Raw genomic sequence first — 20,375 nt, forward strand, 5'->3', positions numbered from 1 at the left:
ATGTGAATGCAGACCGGACGTGTTTTCCTTTTGATAACCCTTCATAAGTATAATTATATTTCTCTTCAATTAGAACAAATTTAAACAGACAAAAATAAATATTATGAGGAATCAGACAGAGATTACGTCTCTCACTCTTGTGGGTCGGTCCATCCACTGACCATGAATGCACTTTTTGTACTCTTCATGTATAATGTGTACCGCACATGTTATACTTTTTTTTTTTTTTAATATCTTCAGAAAGATGATGATATCAGAACAATAATTGTATTATCATTCTATGTTGATAAACTTAATCAGAGAAAAACAATTATTATAAAATTATAAACATTATGAGGAATCAGACAGAGATTTCCTCTTTTACCCTCGTAGGTCTATCAGACCATCCACTGACCATGAATGCACTTTTTGGGCTTTTCCTTCTGATCTATCTGATGACTCTTATCACAAACCTTCTTATATTTTTCTTGGTCCTCACTGACCACCATCTGCACAACCCAATGTATTTTTTTCTTGCCAACTTGGCATTTCTGGACATGTCCTCTTCATCAGTGACCGCACCGAGGATGCTCTATGACTTGGTCTCAAAAACACGATCAATATCCATTCCTGCCTGTACAGCCCAAGTCTTTTTCTACATTTACTTTGCTGGCTCAGAACTTTTGTTGCTCTCGGCTATGTCCTACGACCGCTACATTGCCGTCTGCCACCCCCTACATTACAAACTAATGATGTCTTGGAGGGTCTGTGCTCATATGGCCTCCATGGTCTGGGTTGTAGGATATTCTTACTCTTTGGTTCATACTTTATTTTTACTCAGGTTGTCCTTCTGTAGAACATCTTCCATCCACAACTTCTTTTGTAACCTTCCACACTTATATCAGATTACATGTACTGACCCCTTCATAAACATGGTGGCTGTATTATTATCAGGTGCTACTTTTGGATTAGGAGCCTTTCTTATGACCTTTCTTCCATATGTCTATATTCTTAGTACCATCCTCAGAATCCGTAGCAAGACTGGAAAGAGGAAAGCATTCTCCACCTGCACCTCACACCTCACCGTGGTCTCCATCTTTTATGGCTCCATAATTTTTATATACTTTGTCCCAACTTCCAGCAATATGTTGTACTTAAACAAACTGTTTTCAGTCATATCTGCCCTCATTAACCCATTGCTGAATCCTCTGATCTACAGCCTGAGGAACAAAGATCTCATGGAGGCGCTTGTGAGGTCTTATTATCACCTAAAATTAATTCAGGCTTCCTGATGAAAATAAAAATGTAAAATTTGGTACTTTTGTGCTTCTCTGCACTTTTTAGTTGACTAATAATTTCATTAATGTCTTTAATAAAATAAATAAAGTCAGCCGCTAGTAGCTGCATTCAGCCCTTTCATGACCCGGGGTCATTGTATCCTGGATTCCGAGGTCACATTTAGCAGTTTCAGTATACATTGCTTATCTTCAAAAAAAAAAACTATCAATGACTATTTTATGGACAGAGAAGGCTTTAACTTGGCACACAGCTTCATAAAGATCCAGCTCAGGTTTGTTTGTTAAAAGCTGACAACCATTAGGTTGAAATTAGGTGAATACGATATCCACAGTTGCTACATTGTAAGAAACGCTTCATGCGAATTGTTTGAAATCGTCAATAGCTTTCCATTCGATATTCTGCCATTAAGTCTGTTTTTAGCCGTTTTAAAACTCTGTCAGAGATTTCCAGGCTCTTGCCGATTTTATTAGGTAAGTCTGTTCAGTTGCTTGGTAACAGAAATTGCTAATCAGCCAATCATGTGGCAGCAACTCAATCCATTTAGGCATCTATATGTGGTGAAGATGACTTTCTGAAGTTCTCAAATCAAGCATCGGAATGGGGAAGAAAGGGGATTTAAGTGATTTTGAATATGACATGGTTGTCGGTGCCAGACGGGCTGGTCTGAGGATTTAAAAAAAAAACTGCTAATCTCCTGGGATTTTCATTCACAACCATCTCTGGGGTTTACAGAAAATGGTCCAAAAAAGAGAAAATATCCAGTGAGCGGCAGTTGTGTGCAGGAAAATGTCTTGTTGAGGTCAGAGGTCAGAGGAGAATGCACAGACTGGTTCCAGATGATAGAAAGGCAACAATAACTCAAATAAGAACTTGTTGCATCCAAGGTTTGTAGAATATAGTCTCTGAACGCACAACACGTCCAACCTTGAAGCAGATGGGCTACAGCAGCAGAAGGCCACACTGGTTGTCACTCTTGTCAGCCAAGAATAGGATAATAGAAGATTGGAGAAATGTTTCCTGGTCTGATGAGTCTGGATTTCAGCTGTGACATTCAGATAGTATTGTCAGAATTCGGTGTAAACAACATGAAAGCATGGATCCATCCTGCCTTGTATCATTGGTTCAGGCTGGTGGTGGTGCGTCATGGTGTGGTGGATCTATCCTGCCTTGTATCAACGGTTCAGGCTTGTGGTCGTGGTGTCATGGTGTGGTGGATCCATCCTGCCTTGTATCAATGGTTCAGGCTGGTGGTGGTGGTGTCATGGTGTGGTGGATCCATCCTGCTTTGTATCAATGGTTCAGGCTGGTGGTGGTGTCATGGTGTGGGGGATCCATCCTGCCTTGTATCAATGGTTCAGGCTGGTGGTGGTGTCATGGTGTGGTGGATCCATCCTGCCTTGTATTAATGGTTCAGGCTGGTGGTGGTGGTGTCATGGTGTGGTGGATCCATCCTGCCTTGTATCAATGGTTCAGGCTGGTGGTGGTGGTTCCATCCTGCCTTGTATCAATGGTTCAGGCTGGTGGTGGTGGTGTCATGGTGTGGTGGATCCATCTGTAACGAACATGACCGGAACTAGAATAGAGAGAGGGCTTCCCTTACAACTAAGTGCTGTGCGCCCCTGGAGGTGTAAACAGGAGGTGCAGTGCCCAAAGAAGCACGGGTTGCCAGTGGTGTTGCTGCTTGGTGACGCCTGATGAGACGGAACCCGTGGGTGCTCCAGTTGCAGGAGGAGTTTCTCCAGAGGACACGTGGATTCTGGTGGATGAGTAGAGTAGTCAGTAGCCAGAGCCAGGATTAATACGGAACAGCAAAAAGGAGCAAGGTCAGGGTCAAGCCGGGATCATTCGCAGAGCGGCACAGAGGAGCGAGGTCAGGGTCAAGCAGGGGTCATACACGGAGCAGCAGAAAGGAGCAAGGTCAGGATCAAGCCGGGGGTTATACACAGAGCAGCAGACAGGAGCAATGTCAGGATCAAGCTGGGGTCATACAAGGAGCAGCAGACAGGAGCAAGGTCAGGATCAAGCCACGGTCATACACAGAGCAGCAGACAAGAGCAAGGTCAGGATCAATCTGGGGTCATAGATGGAGCAGCAGACAGGAGCAAGGTCAGGATCAAGCTGGGGTCATAGATGGAGCAGCAGACAGGAGCAAGGTCAGGATCAAGCTGGGGTCATACATGGAGCAGCAGACAGGAGCAAGGTCAGGATCAAGCTAAGGTCATACACAGAGCAGCAGACAGGACCAAGGTCAGGATCAAGCTGGGGTAGAGAGCCAGGAAGAGAGCCGAAGGAAGATCAGGATCAAGCCGGGTCGGTAACGGGTAATCAGCAGTATATACAGGAACACAGGAACAGGGGGCTGACAGTAATCCAGCAACTATTGAGCAGAGCTGCAGCCACTGAGTATCAGTAAGTATCGCGCCCTGCGTGTGCCGGTGCACTTTTGCAAATTGGCGCTGCTATAGTGAGTAGAGATGAGCGAATTATTCAAAAATTCGATTCGGCTGATTCGCCGAATTTAAGGAAGAAATTCGATTCGATGCGAATTTATTCGCTGCGAATTTAACTTATTAAAAGGGTTTCTAGGCTTCAGAGAGCCTTTATATTAGTGCAGAACACTGTACCTTTAATTTAAATGCCCTTGGAGTCTGCTGGGGAAGAGAAATAATACTGTCAGTCAGTATGACATGCAGATGAGTGCCGTCAATCTTAGAATCACCGCACACTTCACTCATTTGGGCAGTCACGGGGCACGACGAAGAAGAAGAAGAAGAAGAATGAGAAGAAGAAGAAGAAGAATGAAAAGAAGAAGAAGAAGAATGAAAAGAAGAAGAAGAAGAATGAAAAGAAGAATGAAAAGAAGAAGAAGAAGAATGAAAAGAAAAAGAAGAAGAATGAAAAGAAGAATGAAAAGAAGAAGAAGAAGAATGAAAAGAAGAAGAAGAAGAATGAAAAGAAGAATGCAAAGAAGAAGAAGAAGAATGAAAAGAAGAAGAAGAAGAATGAAAAGAAGAATGAGAAGAATGAAAAGAAGAAGAAGAAGAATGAAAAGAAGAATGAAAAGAAGAAGAAGAATGAAAAGAAGAAGAAGAAGAATGAAAAGAAGAAGCAGAAGAATGAAAAGAAGAATGAAAAGAAGAAGAAGAAGAATGAAAAGAATGAGAAGAAGAATGAGAAGAAGAATGAGAAGAAGAATGAAAAGAAGAATGAAAAGAAGAATGAGAAGAATGAAAAGAAGAAGAAGAATGAAAAGAAGAAGAAGAATGAAAAGAAGAAGTATTCCAGTACAGCAAAAAGTGTATCTGCAGAGAGCTCCGCTATTTCTGACAGTTCTCTGACAGTTCCTTCACATTTACAGCGGTTGAAACATTGTATCTATTTGTTTCCGAATAAAAACATCTGTATCCTAAATGGAAACAAATAGATACAATGTATCAACCGCTGTACATGTGAAGGAACTGTCAGAGAACTGTCAGAAATAGCGGAGCTCTCTGCAGGGACACTTTTTGCCGGCTGATCGGGGAAAATTCGATTCGCGCATCCGAAGTCTGCTAATATTCGGATTCGCCGCGAATCAAATTTTTCCTAATATTCGAAACGAATTCCACTTCGCCAAGTTCGATTCGCTCATCTCTAATAGTGAGCATTGGCGCATTTGCTAGGGCTTCCTCGTCTTTTCTCCTGACACCATCCTGACTTGTATCCATGGTTCAGGCTGGTGGTGGTGTCATGGTGTGGTGGATCCATCCTGCCTTGTATCAATGGTTCAGGCTGGTGGTGGTGTCATGGTGTGGTGGATCCATCCTGCCTTGTATCAATGGTTCAGGCTGGTGGTGGTGTCATGGTGTGGTGGATCCATCCTGACTTGTATCCACGGTTCAGGCTGGTGGTGGTGTCATGGTGTGGTGGATCCATCCTGCCTTGTATCCATGGTTCATGGATGTGCAGCTGACAAATCTGCAGCAACTGCGTGATGCTATCACCCAAATCTCTGAGGAACGTTTCCAACACCTTGTTGGATCTATGCCAGGGCTTGAAAAAGCCGCTTGCCCGCTCGCCAAATGTGAGGAGAAATTCCTGTGTGGCGAGCGGCGAGCACAAATGATGGATGGAGCAGCTGCACCGGCGCTCCAAGCCTCATTGTGAAGCCGTGTTCCGGTTTTCAACTTCCAGTTTCTGGCTTCTGCGGCACCACCATTACACTGGCAGCGCCGCTGAGGGGACAGGTGCAGGAGAGGTCTGCTCTCCTCCGCTGAGAGGAAACACCCTCTCCACCGCCTTGGGGGACACGAGGCCCGCTTTACACCGCCTTGGGGGACACGAGGCCCGCTCTCCACCACCTTGGGGGACACGAGGCCCACTCTCCACTGCCTTGGGGGACACGAGGCCCGCTCTACACCACCTTGGGGGGACACAAGGCCCGCTCTCCACTGCCTTGGGGAACACGAGACCCGCTCTACGCTGCCTTGGGGGACATGAGGGGGGACATGAGGCCCGCTCTACACCACCTTGGGGGACACGAGGCCCGCTCTACACCGCCTTGGGGGACATGAGGAGAGGCCCGCTCTACACCAGCATGGGGGACATGTGAAGGAGAGACCCGCCAACGGTGCACATCACTACACCCACCAGCTTAAGGTAAATGACATTAACTAAACTTACATTTTTTAAAAGAGACTTTGGTTACTAAAGATGCAGGAGATAAACAAAAAAAAATACAAAATGTTTACTACGGGTTTAAAGCTGTAAAACTTGATATTTTGATTGCTATTAAGCTATTACTGTTATGTTTAAATTGGCATAATAAAGTTATGTTATAATTGCAGTTTTTCATATTTTGGATTCTTTATTCTAAAGAAAAATGTAATTTCATAGACTTTAAGTGGGCGTGGTTGGGGGCAGGGCTGGGGCGGGTTGGGGCATCCCGGGGTGGGGTTGAAGGCGGACCTGGGCAAGGTTGGGTGGGGCAACTGGTGGAGAATAAGATTTGTGCCTGGCTAGTAGGTCTAGACTCAAAATTTTAAGCCCTGATCTATGCCATGAAGAATGAAGGCAAAACGGGGTCCAACCCGCGACTAGCAAGGTGGACCTCATAAAGTGTGAGTGTATATTTGATGAGCAACTCTTCTGTAAGAAGTAAGACAGGGAAGGGTTTGTTGAGTAAAGCGAAAGAGACCTTTAAGAATGTTTTTTGGAGAAGAGCGTGATTGACGTTGTATATTCTGATCCCAAGTTTGGATACTTTCAGGTGGTGCCCAGTTGAAGTCAACCTCTGAATCATGAATGGGGGTATGCTGGTTTGAGTGATGCTAAACAAACAATGGAGAAATACCACCAATAAAAATCTTTTCTGAGGCCAGAATATTTCAGGAGGTTCTGGCAGTAGCCATCCATATGCCTTGCCAATCTTCCAGCGAAGGGAACCCAGATGAGATTCCCTGCGATTTCGTAGTAGTAAGAGCTTTGGCAGACAATACAGAGGTGCTGATCATTAATATAAGACCCCATGTGGGTCCGATCTACATTTGTTTTTATATTTGGCGAGAAGAAGGATGGTTAGATAGTTGAAGGAGAGTTGAACTTTATATAAAAAGAAAGATCTCAGCAATCTGCAACCTCGAAAGGACTGTCAAGTGACACCTCTTTGCTAGGCGACACCATGTGGGAGATGAATGAAGAGCGATCATGCAACCCTGAACCCAAACTAAATTTTCATCCTTTTATTCGCACAACTAGAGCTTCCATTTGTTGGTATGTAATCACCACTGTGTCTGACATTGTTTGCTAAATTAACAAAAATTTTGAAAAAAAAACATGTTTTTCTTCGTTTCTGTTACAAAATTGCGCAAATAAATAATTGTTCTTCATAAATTTAGGCCGAGATGTATTCTGCTCCATGTCTTTGGTGAAAATAACCCAAATCAGTATTTATTATTTAGTCTGTAGGAAAGTTATCGAGTTCACAATATATGGGAGATATCTGAAACTCGATCAATCCTGAACTACTGATGGCCAATCTAATTTCTTGAGGCCCAAAATTTCCGAACAGTACAGATATCCCCCAAATGTCAGGACAGTACAGATATCCCCCCAAATGTCAGGACAGTACAGATATCCCCCAAATGTCAGGACAGTACAGATATCCCCCCAAATGTCAGGACAGGACAGATATCCCCGCAAATGTCAGGACAGGACAGATATCCCCCAAATGTCAGGACAGTACAGATATCCCCCAAATGTCAGGACAGTACAGATATCCCTCAAATGTCAGGATGGTACAGATATCCCCCAAATGTCAGAACAGTACATATATCCCCCAAATGTCAGGACAGTACAGATATCCCCCAAATGTCAGGACGGTACAGATATCCCCCAAATGTCAGGACGGTACAGATATCCCCCAAATGTCAGGACAGTACAGATATCCCCCAAATGTCAGAACAGTACAGATATCCCCCAAATGTCAGGACAGTACAGATATCCCCCAAATGTCAGGACAGATATCCCCCAAATGTCAGGACAGTACAGATATCCCCCAAATGTCAGGACAGATATCCCCCAAATGTCAGGACAGTACAGATATCCCCCAAATGTCAGGACAATACAGATATCCCCCCAAATGTCAGGACAGTACAGATATCCCCCCAAATGTCAGGACAGTACAGATATCCCCCAAATGTCAGAACAGTACAGATATCCCCCAAATGTCAGCACAGTACAGATATCCCCCAAATGTCAGGACAGTACAGATATCCCCCAAATGTCAGACCTGTGACCAGAGTAGTATAATGTTACCATAATAACAATGTACTACTCAGGGGAAGTTATCAGACCAGAATTTTTTTTTTATTTTTACACATTTTAAAATACAAAATAATATAATACCAACAGAGAATATTTTCTGTTCATATTTTTATCATTTTATTCACTGTAAATTTGTTTGGTTTTATAAAAATCATCCCACAAATGACAAATATATGGTAAATGTTACATTTTATGAGATGTTTACTAATTATTATTATTATACAGGATTTATAAAGCACCAACTAAGACATCATTGTGCTTTCAGAACAGAACAGAACAGACAGTCCTGGACCACAAGATGCTGAATTCTAGATGCCCAGCCCAAATTATTAAACATCAGTATCTATTGGTTAGATTCAGAAAAAGAACTTGTCCATCAAAATCATTTTTTACAGTGCTTTTAAGGACATATACTGATTTTATTATATTTTTTTTTTCTGTTTTTAAACAAAAAAGTTTTAGTTCAAAATTGTAGTAACTCTTTACTTTTTTTACAAGGAAAGTAACAATGGAAGTGTTTGTGCAAAATAATATATTACCAATAGAAAGTATATTTCTAATTAAAACATTTTTTAAGGTTTTAAGGAGGAGAAGAAGGAGAAGGAGAAGAAGGAGAAGGAGGAGAGGGGGAAGGGGAAGGAGAACCAGAAGGAGAGGGGGAAGGGGAACGAGAGGGGGAAGGGGAAGGAGAAGAGAGAAGGAAGGGGAAGGGAAAGGAAGGAAAAGGGGGAAGGGGAAGGAGAGGAAGAGAAGGAAGGAGAAGGGGAAGGGGAAGGAGGAGAGGGGGACGGAGAAGCAGGAGAAGAAGAAGAAGGAGGAGAGGGGGAAGGAGATGCAGAAGGAGAGGGGGAAGGGGAAGGAGAGGGGGAAGGGGAAGGAGAGGGGGAAGGGGAAAAGGAAGGGGAAGGAGAAGGAGAAGAGAGAAGGAAGGGGAAGGGAAGGGGAAGGAGAGGGGGAAAGGGAAGGAGAGGAAGAGAAGGAAGGAGAAGGGGAAGGGGAAGGAGGAGAGGGGGACGGAGAAGGGGAAGGGAAAGGAGAAGAAGGAGAGGGGGAAGTGGAAGGGGAAGGAGAAGGAGGAGAGGGGGAAGGGGAAGGAGAAGGAGAGGTGGAATGAGAAGGAGGAGAGGGGGAAGGAGAAGGGGAAGGGGAAGGAGAAGGGGAAGGAGAAGGAGGAGAGGGGGAAGGGGAAGGAGAAGGAGAAGAGAGAAGGAGAAGAGAGAAGGAGAGGGGGAAAGGGAAGGGGAAGAGGGGGAAGGAGAAGGAGAGGGGAAGGAGGAGAGGGGGACGGAGAAGGGGAAGGGAAAGGAGAAGGAGGAGAGGGGGAAGGGGAAGGAGAAGGAGGAGAGGGGGAAGGGGAAGGAGAAGGGGAAGGAGAAGGAGGAGAGGGGGAAGGGGAAGGAGAAGGAGGAGAGGGGGAAGGGGAAGGAGAAGGGGAAGGAGAAGGAGGAGAGGGGGAAGGGGAAGGAGAAGGAGGAGAGGGGGAAGGGGAAGGAGAAGGGGAAGGAGAAGGAGGAGAGGGGGAAGGAGAAGGAGAAGAAGAATTCCTTTTATAATGTTTTGTCCACTAACCAATAATAAAAAATGACAAAAAAAGAATAAAACAATTTCAATGAATTTTATTTACAATTCAAATATTTATAACTACCAAATTATAATAAAAGGACTCAAGTCACAAAGGTGTTATAGATTAAATCTTAAGAGACCATTAATGAGATGACTTTCAGCTTTGTGTTCCTACAACACGGCAGACGGTCCTGCAGGACTTCCAACATTTTATATAAGAATAAAGCTCTAGCTGGTACAAATGTCTTCATGTACAATGTGAATGCAGACCGGACGTGTTTTCCTTTTGATAACCCTTCAGAAGTTTTATTATATTTCTGTTCAATTAGAACAAATTTAAACAGACAAAAAGAAATATTATGAGGAATCAGACAGAGATTACGTCTCTTACTCTTGTGGGTCGGTCCATCCACTGACCATGAATGCACTTTTTGTACTCTTCATGTATAATGTGTAGGCACACCGTACATGTTATACTTTTTTTTTTTTTTTTTAATGTCTTCAGAAAGATGATGATATCAGAACAATAATTGTATTATCATTCTATGGTGATAAACTTAATCAGAGAAAAACAATTATTATAAAATTATAAACATTATGAGGAATCAGACAGAGATTTCCTCTTTTACCCTCGTAGGTCTATCAGACCATCCACTGACCATGAATGCACTTTTTGGGCTTTTCCTTCTGATCTATCTGATGACTCTTATCACAAACCTTCTTATATTTTTCTTGGTCCTCACTGACTCCCATCTGCACAACCCAATGTATTTTTTTCTTGCCAACTTGGCATTTCTGGACATGTCCTATTCATCAGTGACCGCACCAAGGATGCTCTATGACTTGGTCACAAAAAGCCGATCAATATCCATTCCTGCCTGTACTGCCCAAGTCTTTTTCTACATTTACTTTGCTGGCTCAGAACTTTTGTTGCTCTCGGCTATGTCCTACGACCGCTACATTGCCGTCTGCCACCCCCTACATTACAAACTAATGATGTCTTGGAGGGTCTGTGCTCATATGGCCTCCATGGTCTGGGTTGCAGGATGTTCTTACTCTTTGGTTCACACTTTATTTTTGCTCAGGTTGTCCTTCTGTAGAACATCTTCCATCCACAACTTCTTTTGTGACCTTCCACACTTATATCAGATTACATGTACTGACCCCTTCATAAACATGGCGGCCGTATTCTTATTAGGTGCTACTTTTGGATTAGGAGCCTTTCTTCTGACCTTTCTTCCATATGTCTATATTTTTAGTACCATCCTCAGAATCCGTAGTAAGACTGGAAAGAGGAAAGCATTCTCCACCTGCACCTCACACCTCACCGTGGTCGCCATCTTTTATAGCTCTTTAATTTTTATTTACTTTGTCCCAACTTCCAGCAATATGTTGTACTTAAACAAACTGATTTCAGTCATATCTGCCCTCATTAACCCATTGCTGAACCCTCTGATCTACAGCCTGAGGAACAAAGATCTCATGGAGGCACTTATGAGGTCTTATTATCACCTAAAATTAATTCAGGCTTCCTGATGAAAATAAAAATGTAAAATTTGGTACTTTTGTGCTTCTCTGCACTTTTTAGTTGACTAACAATTTCATTAATGTCTTTAATAAAATAAATAAAGTCAGCCGCTAGTAGCTGCATTCAGCCCTTTCATGACCCGGGGTCATTGTATCCTGGATTCCGAGGTCACATTTAGCAGTTTCAGTATACATTGCTTATCTTCAAAAAAAAAACTATCAATGACTATTTTACGGACAGAGAAGGCTTTAACTTGGCACACAGCTTCATAAAGATCCAGCTCAGGTTTGTTTGTTAAAAGCTGACAACCATTAGGTTGAAATTAGGTGAATCCGATATCCACAGTTGCTACATTGTAAGAAACGCTTCATGCGAATTGTTTGAAATCGTCAATAGCTTTCCATTCGACATTCTGCCATTAAGTCTGTTTTTAGCCGTTTTAAAACTCTGTCAGACATTTCCAGGCTCTTGCCGATTTTATTAGGTAAGTCTGTTCAGTTGCTTGGTAACAGAAATTGCTAATCAGCCAATCATGTGGCAGCAACTCAATCCATTTAGGCATCTGTATGTGGTGAAGATGACTTTCTGAAGTTCTCAAATCAAGCATCGGAATGGGGAAGAAAGGGGATTTAAGTGATTTTGAATATGACATGGTTGTCGGTGCCAGATGGGCTGGTCTGAGGATTTAAAAAAAAAAACTGCTGATCTCCTGGGATTTTCCCGCACAACCATCTCTAGGGTTTACAGAAAATGGTCCAAAAAAGAGAAAATATCAAGTGAGCGGCAGTTGTGTGCAGGAAAATGCCTTGTTGAGGTCAGAGGTCAGAGGAGAATGGGCAGACTGGTTCCAGATGATATAAAGGCAACAATAACTCAAATAACAACTCGTTACATCCAAGGTATGCAGAATATAGTCTCTGAACGCACAACACGTCCAACCTTGAAGCAGATGGGCTACAGCAGCAGAAGGCCACACTGGTTGTCACTCTTGTCAGCCAAGAATAGGAAACGGAGGCAACAATTTGCACAGGCTCACCAAAATTGGATAATAGAAGATTGGAGAAACGTTGCCTGGTCTGATGAGTCTGGATTTCAGCTGCTACATTCAGATGGTAGGGTCAGAATTTGGTGTAAACAACATGAAAGCATGGATCCATCCTGCCTTGTATCAACGGTTCAGGCTGGTGGTGGTGGTGTCATGGTGTGGTGGATCCATCTTGCCTTGTATCAATGGTTCAGGCTGGTGGTGGTGGTGTCATGGTGTGGTGGATCCATCTTGCCTTGTATCAATGGTTCAGGCTGGTGGTGGTGGTGTCATGGTGTGGTGGATCCATCCTGCCTTGTATCAATGGTTCAGGCTGGTGGTGTCATGGTGTCGTGGATCCATCCTGCCTTGTATCCACGGTTCAGGCTGGTGGTCATGGTGTCATGGTGTGGGGGATCCATCCTGCCTTGTATCAACGGTTCAGGCTGGTGGTGGTGGTGTCATGGTGTGGTGGATCCATCTTGCCTTGTATCAATGGTTCAGGCTGGTGGTGGTGGTGTCATGGTGTGGTGGATCCATCTTGCCTTGTATCAATGGTTCAGGCTGGTGGTGGTGGTGTCATGGTGTGGTGGATCCATCCTGCCTTGTATCAATGGTTCAGGCTGGTGGTGTCATGGTGTGGTGGATCCATCCTGCCTTGTATCCACGGTTCAGGCTGGTGGTCATGGTGTCATGGTGTGGTGGATCCATCCTGCCTTGTATCAATGGTTCAGGTTGGTGGTGGTGGTGGTGTCATGGTGTGGTGGATCCATCTGTCACATACATGACCGGAACTGGAATAGAGAGAGGGCTTCCCTTACGACTAAGTGCTGTGCGCCCCTGGAGGTGGAAACAGGACGTGCAGTGCCCAAAGAAGCACGGGTTGCCAGTGGTGTTGCTGCTTGGTGACGCCTGATGAGATGGAACCCGTGGGTGCTCCAGATGCAGAAGGAGTTTCTCCAGAGGACAAGTGGGTTCTGGTGGATAAGTAGAGTAGTCAGTAGCCAGACCCAATACAGAACAGCAGACAAGAGCAAGGTCAGGGTCAAGCCGGGATCATTCACAGAGTGGCAGACAGGAGAAAGGTCAGGATCACAGAGGTCATACACAGAGCAGCAGACAGGAGCAAGTTGAGGATCAAGCCGGGGTCATCCATGGAGCAGCACACAGGAGCAATGTCAGGATCAAGCCGGGGTCATCCACAGAGCAGCAGAGAGGAGCAAGTTGAGGATCAAGCCGGGGTCATCCATGGAGCAGCACACAGGAGCAAAGTCAGGATCAAGCCGGGGTCATACATGGAGCAGCAGACAGGAGAAAGATCAGGATCGAGCAGGGGTCATACATGGAGCAGTGCAACAGGAGCAAAGTCAGGATCAAGCTGGTATCATACACAGAACAGCAGACAGGAGCAAGGTCAGGATCAATCCGGGATCATACACAGAGCAGCAGACAGGAGCAAGGTCAGGATCAAGCCGGGTCATACACAGAGCATCAGACAGGAGCAAGGTCAGGATCAAGCCGGGGTCATACACAGAGCAACAGACAGGAGCGAGGTCAGGATCAAGCAGGGGTCATACACGGAGCAGCAGACAGGAGCGAGGTCAGGATCAAGCCATTGTCATACACAGAGCAGCAGACAGGAGCAAGGTCAGGATCAAGCCGGGTCATACACAGAGCATCAGACAGGAGCAAGGTCAGGATCAAGCCGGGGTCATACACAGAGCAACAGACAGGAGCGAGGTCAGGATCAAGCAGGGGTCATACACGGAGCAGCAGACAGGAGCGAGGTCAGGATCAAGCCATTGTCATACACAGAGCAGCAGACAGGAGCGAGGTCAGGATCAAGCCGGGATCATACACAGAGTAACAGACAGGAGCAAGGTCAGGATCAAGCCAGGGTCATACATGGAGCAGCAGACAGGATCAAGGTCAGCATCAAGCCAGGGTCATACATGGAGCAGCAGACAGGAGCAAGGTCAGGATCAAGCCGGGGTCATACACAGAGCAGCAGACAAGAGCGAGGTCAGGATCAAGCCAGGGTCATACATGGAGCTGCAGACAGGAGCAAGGTCAGTATCAAGCCGGGGTCATACATGGAGCTGCAGACAGGAGCAAGGTCAGTATCAAGCCGGGGTCATACATGGAGAGGAGCGAGGTCAGGATCATGCCAGAGTCATACACAGAGCTGCAGACAGGAGCGAGGTCAGGATCAAGCTGGAGTCATACATGGAGCAGCAGACAGGAGCGAGGTCAGGATCAAGCAGGGGTCATACACGGAGCAGCAGACAGGAGCGAGGTCAGGATCATGCCGGGGTCATACATGGAGCTGCAGACAGGAGCGAGGTCAGGATCGAGCTGGAGTCATACATGGAGCAGCAGACAGGAGCAAGGTCAGGATCATGCCAGGGTCATACACAAAGCTGCAGACAGGAGCGAGGTCAGGATCAAGTTGGAGTCATACATGGAGCAGCAGACAGGAGCAAGGTCAGGATCAAGCTGGGGTAGAGAGCCAGGAAGAGAGCCAAAGCAAGGACAGGGTCAAGCCGGGTCAGTAACAGGTAATTAGCAGTATACACAAAAACACAGGAACAGGGGCTGATGGTAATCCAGCAATTATTGAGCAGAGCTGCAGTCCTTATAAAGGCCGCTGAGTGTCAGTAATTATTTTGCGAATTGCCACAGACATATTGAGCATTGGAGCATTTGCCAGGGCTTCCTCGTCTTTTCTCCTGACACCATACTGACTTGTATCCACGGTTCAGGCTGGTGGTGGTGGTGTCATGGTGTGGTGGATCCATCCTGCCTTGTATCATTGGTTCAGGCTGGTGGTGGTGGTGTCATGGTGTGGTGGCTCCATCCTGCCTTGTATCAACGGTTCAGGCTGGTGGTGGTGGTGTCATGGTGTGGGGGATCCATCCTGCCTTGTATCAATGGTTCAGGCTGGTGGTGGTGTCATGGTGTGGTGGATCCATCCTGCCTTGTATCAATGGTTCAGGCTGGTGGTGGTGTCATGGTGTGGTGGATCCATCCTGCCTTGTATCAATGGTTCAGGCTGGTGGTGGTGGTGTCATGGTGTGGTGGATCCATCCTGCCTTGTATCAATGGTTCAGGCTGGTGGTGGTGGTGTCATGGTGTGGTGGCTCCATCCTGCCTTGTATCAACGGTTCAGGCTGGTGGTGGTGGTGTCATGGTGTGGGGGATCCATCCTGCCTTGTATCAATGGTTCATGGATGTGCAGCCAAAAAATCTTCAGCCACTACATGATGCTTTCATGTCAATATGGACCCAAATCTCTGAGGAATGTTTCCAACACCTTGTTGAATTTATGCCATGAAGAATGAAGGAAAAAGGGGATCCAACCCAGGACTAGGTGGACTAGGTGGACCTCATAAAGTGTGAGTGTATATTTGATGAGCAACTCTTCTGTAAGAAATAAGATGGAAGGGTTTGTTGAGTAAAGCGAACGAGACCTTTAAGAATGTTTTTTGGAGAAGAGCGTGATTGACGTTGTGTCAGGAATGGACTCGCCAATGGTGGTGGGACTCACCTGCCTTGTGGGCTGCAGTACCAAGGCTGGCCAGCTGGTGCTCTCAGCAGCCAGAATCTCACTCCTGCAATCAAGCCATCACCTGAGGATGATTGCAGGAGGTGTATTTGAGCAGGACTAGGCCTGCAATCAGTGCCTTGGTGTATTGTTTCCCTTGTGCCCCTGTACCTGGTATCCTGTGTTCCTGCATATCTGCCTACCTGATTTGTTGCTGACCCTGCTTTGATCCTGATCTCTGCTGACCATCTCCTGTTTAACCCCTGGCTTGCCTGACCATCCTTCTGCTTGATCCTCTGTACCGCGCTGCCCGTGAGTTACTGAACCCGGCTTGTGACCCTGACCATTCTCTGCCTGCTCCTCCGGTACCTCGCTGCCCGCACGTTGCTGACCTGGCCTGCCTGACTACCCCTTATGCTACCCAGATGATCCATTCATCCATCCCGCATGGATCTGTCCCTGTTACCAGGTCTACCAGCCTCTTCACGTCAGGCTCCTTTTCCCGCACACCTCTGACAACGCTCTCTACCATTGCCGGACGTACTCAGGGGTCGCGACCTGGTCTCAGTCTGCTCCAAGTCCATCCCCACCATCAGGGGCCCTGGTGAATAAGCAGATTGGGACTTAGACCCCGTGCCCTGAGGAACCCCACGCTGTGGGCTGCTAGAGACGCCGCCAGGCGGTGCTTAACAGTACCAAACGGCCTGCTTGACCATTCCACCTCTCCAGCCCTGACTACGCCTGTGTTTCCACACATCTCTGGTCATACCCGGATCCCTGACGTGTTGTATATTCTGATCCCAAGTTTGGATACTTTCGGGTGGTGCCCAGTTGAATTCAACCTCTGAATCATGAATGGGGGTATGCTGGTTTGAATGATGCTAAACAAACAATGGAATAATACCACCTATAAAAATCTTTTCTGAGGCCAGAATATTTCAGGAGGTTCTGGCAGTAGCCATCCATATGCCTTGCCAGTCTACCAGCGGAGGGAGCCCAGATGAGATTCCCTGCGATTTCGTAGTAGTAAGAGGTTTGGCAGACAATATAGAGGCGCTGACCAGGGATATAAGACCCCATGTGGGTCCGATCTACATTTGTTTTTATATTTGGCGAGGAGAAGGATGGTTAGATAGCTGAAGGCTAGTTATATAAAAGGAAAGATCTCAGCAATCTGCGACCTGGAAAGGACTTTCATGTGACACCTCTTTGCTAGGCGACACCATGTGGGAGATGAATGAAGAGCGATCATGCAACCCTGAACCCAAACTAAATTTTTATCCTTTTATTCGCACAACTAGAGCTTCCTTTTGGTGGTATGTAATCCCCACTGTGTCTTACATTGTTTGCTAAATTAACAAAAATTATGAAAAAAAAACATGTTATTCTTAGTTTCTGTTACAAAATTGCGCAAATAAATAATTGTTCTTCATAAATTTAGGTCGAGATGTATTCTGCTACATGTCTTTGGTGAAAATAACCCAAATCAGTATTAATTATAATTATTTAGTCTGTAGGAAAGTTATCGAGTTCACAAACTATGGGATATATCTAAAACTCGATCAATCCTGAACTACAGACGGCTGATCTAATTTCTTGAGGCCCAAAAATGCCAGGACTGTACAGATATCCCCCAAATGTCAGATATCCCCCAAATGTCAGGACAGTACAGATATCCCCCAAATGTCAGGACAGTACAGATATCCCCCAAATGTCAGGACGGTACAGATATCCCCCAAATGTCAGGACGGTACAGATATCCCCCAAATGTCAGGACGGTACAGATATCCCCCAAATGTCAGGACGGTACAGATATCCCCCAAATATCAGGACAGGACAGATATCCCCCAAATGTCAGATATCCCCCAAATGTCAGATATCCCCCAAATGTCAAGACAGTACAGATATCCCCCAAATGTCAGGACAGTACAGATATCCTCCAAATGTCAGATATCCCCCAAATGTCAGGACAGTACAGATATCCCCCAAATGTCAGGATGGTACAGATATCCCCCAAATGTCAGGACGGTACAGATATCCCCCAAATGTCAGAACGGTACAGATATCCCCCCAAATGTCAGGACAGTACAGATATTCCCAAATGTCAGGACGGTACAGATATCCTCCAAATGTCAGGACGGTACAGATATCCCCCAAATGTCAGGACAGTACAGATATCCCCCAAATGTCAGGACAGTACAGATATCCCCCAAATGTCAGGACGGTACAGATATCCCCCAAATGTCAGGACAGGACAAATCCCAGAAGGAGAAGAAGCAGGAGAAGGGGAGAAGAAGAAGACGTGTTCCTTTTATAAAGTTTTGTCCACTAACTAATAAAAAGTGACAATAAAAAGAATAAAACAATTTCCGTGCATTTTATTTACAATTCAAATATTTATAACTGTACCAAATTATAATAAAAGGACTCAAGTCACAAAGGTGTTATAGATTAAATCTTAAGAGACCATTAATGAGACGACTTTCAGCTTTGTGTTCCTACAACACGGCAGACGGTCCTGCAGGACTTCCATCATTTATATAAGAATAAAGCTCTAGCTGGTACAAATGTCTTCATGTACAATGTGAATGCAGACCGGACGTGTTTTCCTTTTAATAACCCTTCAGAAGTATAATTATATTTCTCTTCAATTAGAACAAATATTAAACAGACAAAAAGAAATATTATGAGGAATCAGACAGAGATTACGTCTCTTACTCTTGTGGGTCGGTCCATCCACTGACCATGAATGCACTTTTTGTACTCTTCATGTATAATGTGTACCGCACATGTTATACTTTTTTTTTTAATGTCTTCAGAAAGATGATGATATCAGAACAATAATTGTATTGTCATTCTATTGTGATAAACTTAATCAGAGAAAAACAATTATTATAAAATTATAAACAATATGAGGAATCAGACAGAGATTTCCTCTTTTACCCTCGTAGGTCTATCAGACCATCCACTGACCATAAATGCACTTTTTGGGCTTTTCCTTCTGATCTATCTGATGACTCTTATCACAAACCTTCTTATATTTTTCTTGGTCCTCACTGACCACCATCTGCACAACCCAATGTATTTTTTTCTTGCCAACTTGGCATTTCTGGACATGTCCTATTCATCAGTGACCGCACCAAGGATGCTCTATGACTTGGTCACAAAGAGCCGATCAATATCCATTCCTGCCTGTAAAGCCCAAGTCTTTTTCTACGTCTCCTTTACTGGCTCAGAACTTTTCTTGCTCTCGGCTATGTCCTACGACCGCTACATTGCCATCTGCCGCCCCCTACATTACAAACTAATGATGTCTTGGAGGGAATGTACTCATATGGCCTCCATGGTCTGGGTTGCAGGATGTTCTGTCTCTTTGGTTCACGCTTTATTTTTGCTCAGGTTGTCCTTCTGCAGAACATCTTCCATCCACAACTTCTTTTGTGACCTTCCACACTTATATCAGATTACATGTACTGACCCCTTCATAAACATGGTGGTCATATTCTTATCAGGAGCTACTTTTGGATTAGGAGTCGTTCTTTTGACCTTTCTTCCATATGTCTATATTTTTAGTACCATCCTCAGAATCCGTAGTAAGACTGGAAAGAGGAAAGCATTCTCCACCTGCACCTCACACCTCACTGTGGTCTCCATCTTTTATGGCTCTTTAATTTTTATATATTTTGTCCCAACTTCCAGCAATATGTTGTACTTAAACAGACTGTTTTCAGTCATATCTGCCCTCATTAACCCATTGCTGAATCCTCTGATCTACAGCCTGAGGAACAAAGATCTCATGGAGGCACTTATGAGGTCTTATTATCACCTAAAATTAATTCAGGCTTCCTGATGAAAATAAAAATGTAAAATTTGGTACTTTTCTGCTTCTCTGCAGTTTTCAGTTAACTAATAATTTCAGTAATGTCTTTAATAAAATAAATAAAGTCAGCCGCTAGTAGCTGCATTCAGCCCTTTCATGACCCGGGGTCATTGTATCCTGGATTCCGAGGCCACATTTAGCAGTTTCAGTATACATTGCTTATCTTCAAAAAAAAAAAAAATTATCAATGACTATTTCGTCTGCCAAAATGTTTTAAGATGTTTATTTATACGACAGAGAAGGCTTTAACCTGGCACACAGCTTCATAGAAATCCAAAATATCAGCTTTTTATTAAAAGCTGACAACCGTTGGGTTGTAATTAGATGAATACGATATCCACAGTTGCTACATTTTGAGAAACGTTTCATGCGAATGGTTTAAAATCGTCAATAGCTTTCCATTCGACATTCTGCCATTAAGTCTGTGTTTAGCTGCTTACAACTTAGAGATTTCCAGACTCTTGCCGATTGGTGGCTGTAAATGTACACTCACCGGCCACTTTATTAGGTACGCCTGTTCAGTTGCTTGGTAACAGAAATTGCTAATCAGCCAATCATGTGGCAGCAACTCAATCCATTTAGGCATCTATATGTGGTGAAGATGACTTTCTGAAGTTCAAATCAAGCATTGGAATGGGGAAGAAAGGGGATTTAAGTGATTTTGAATATGACATGGTTGTTGGTGCCAGACGGGCTGGTCTGAGGATTTAAAAAAAAAACTGCTAATCTCCTAGGATTTTCATTCACAACCATC

The 20,375-nt window shown here is 44.7% G+C and overlaps 3 protein-coding genes across 3 annotated transcripts; all 3 read left to right on the forward strand.

Moving 5' to 3' along the window:
- Positions 1 to 332: 332 nt before the first annotated feature.
- On the forward strand, positions 333 to 1,271 carry LOC149434057 (olfactory receptor 5V1-like). The gene has a single exon (XM_089664149.1). The coding sequence runs from the start codon at positions 333 to 335 to the stop codon at positions 1,269 to 1,271; it is 939 nt and encodes a 312-aa protein (XP_089520275.1).
- Positions 1,272 to 9,989: 8,718 nt separating this feature from the next.
- LOC149434058 (olfactory receptor 1G1-like) lies at positions 9,990 to 11,181 on the forward strand. The gene is made up of 2 exons (XM_089664150.1): positions 9,990 to 10,044; positions 10,283 to 11,181. Exons 1-2 carry the CDS (start codon positions 10,005 to 10,007, stop codon positions 11,179 to 11,181), a joined length of 939 nt encoding a protein of 312 aa, XP_089520276.1. The 5' UTR covers positions 9,990 to 10,004.
- Positions 11,182 to 18,412: 7,231 nt separating this feature from the next.
- Positions 18,413 to 19,591, forward strand: LOC149434059 (olfactory receptor 1G1-like). The gene is made up of 2 exons (XM_089664151.1): positions 18,413 to 18,467; positions 18,693 to 19,591. Exons 1-2 carry the CDS (start codon positions 18,428 to 18,430, stop codon positions 19,589 to 19,591), a joined length of 939 nt encoding a protein of 312 aa, XP_089520277.1. The 5' UTR covers positions 18,413 to 18,427.
- The last annotated feature ends 784 nt before the right edge of the window (positions 19,592 to 20,375 follow it).

Source organism: Staurois parvus, unplaced genomic scaffold (genome assembly GCF_062004578.1).
Source record: "Staurois parvus isolate SC_StPar_1 unplaced genomic scaffold, SC_StPar_1.0 ptg001842l, whole genome shotgun sequence".
Classification (NCBI taxonomy): Eukaryota; Metazoa; Chordata; class Amphibia; order Anura; family Ranidae; genus Staurois; species Staurois parvus.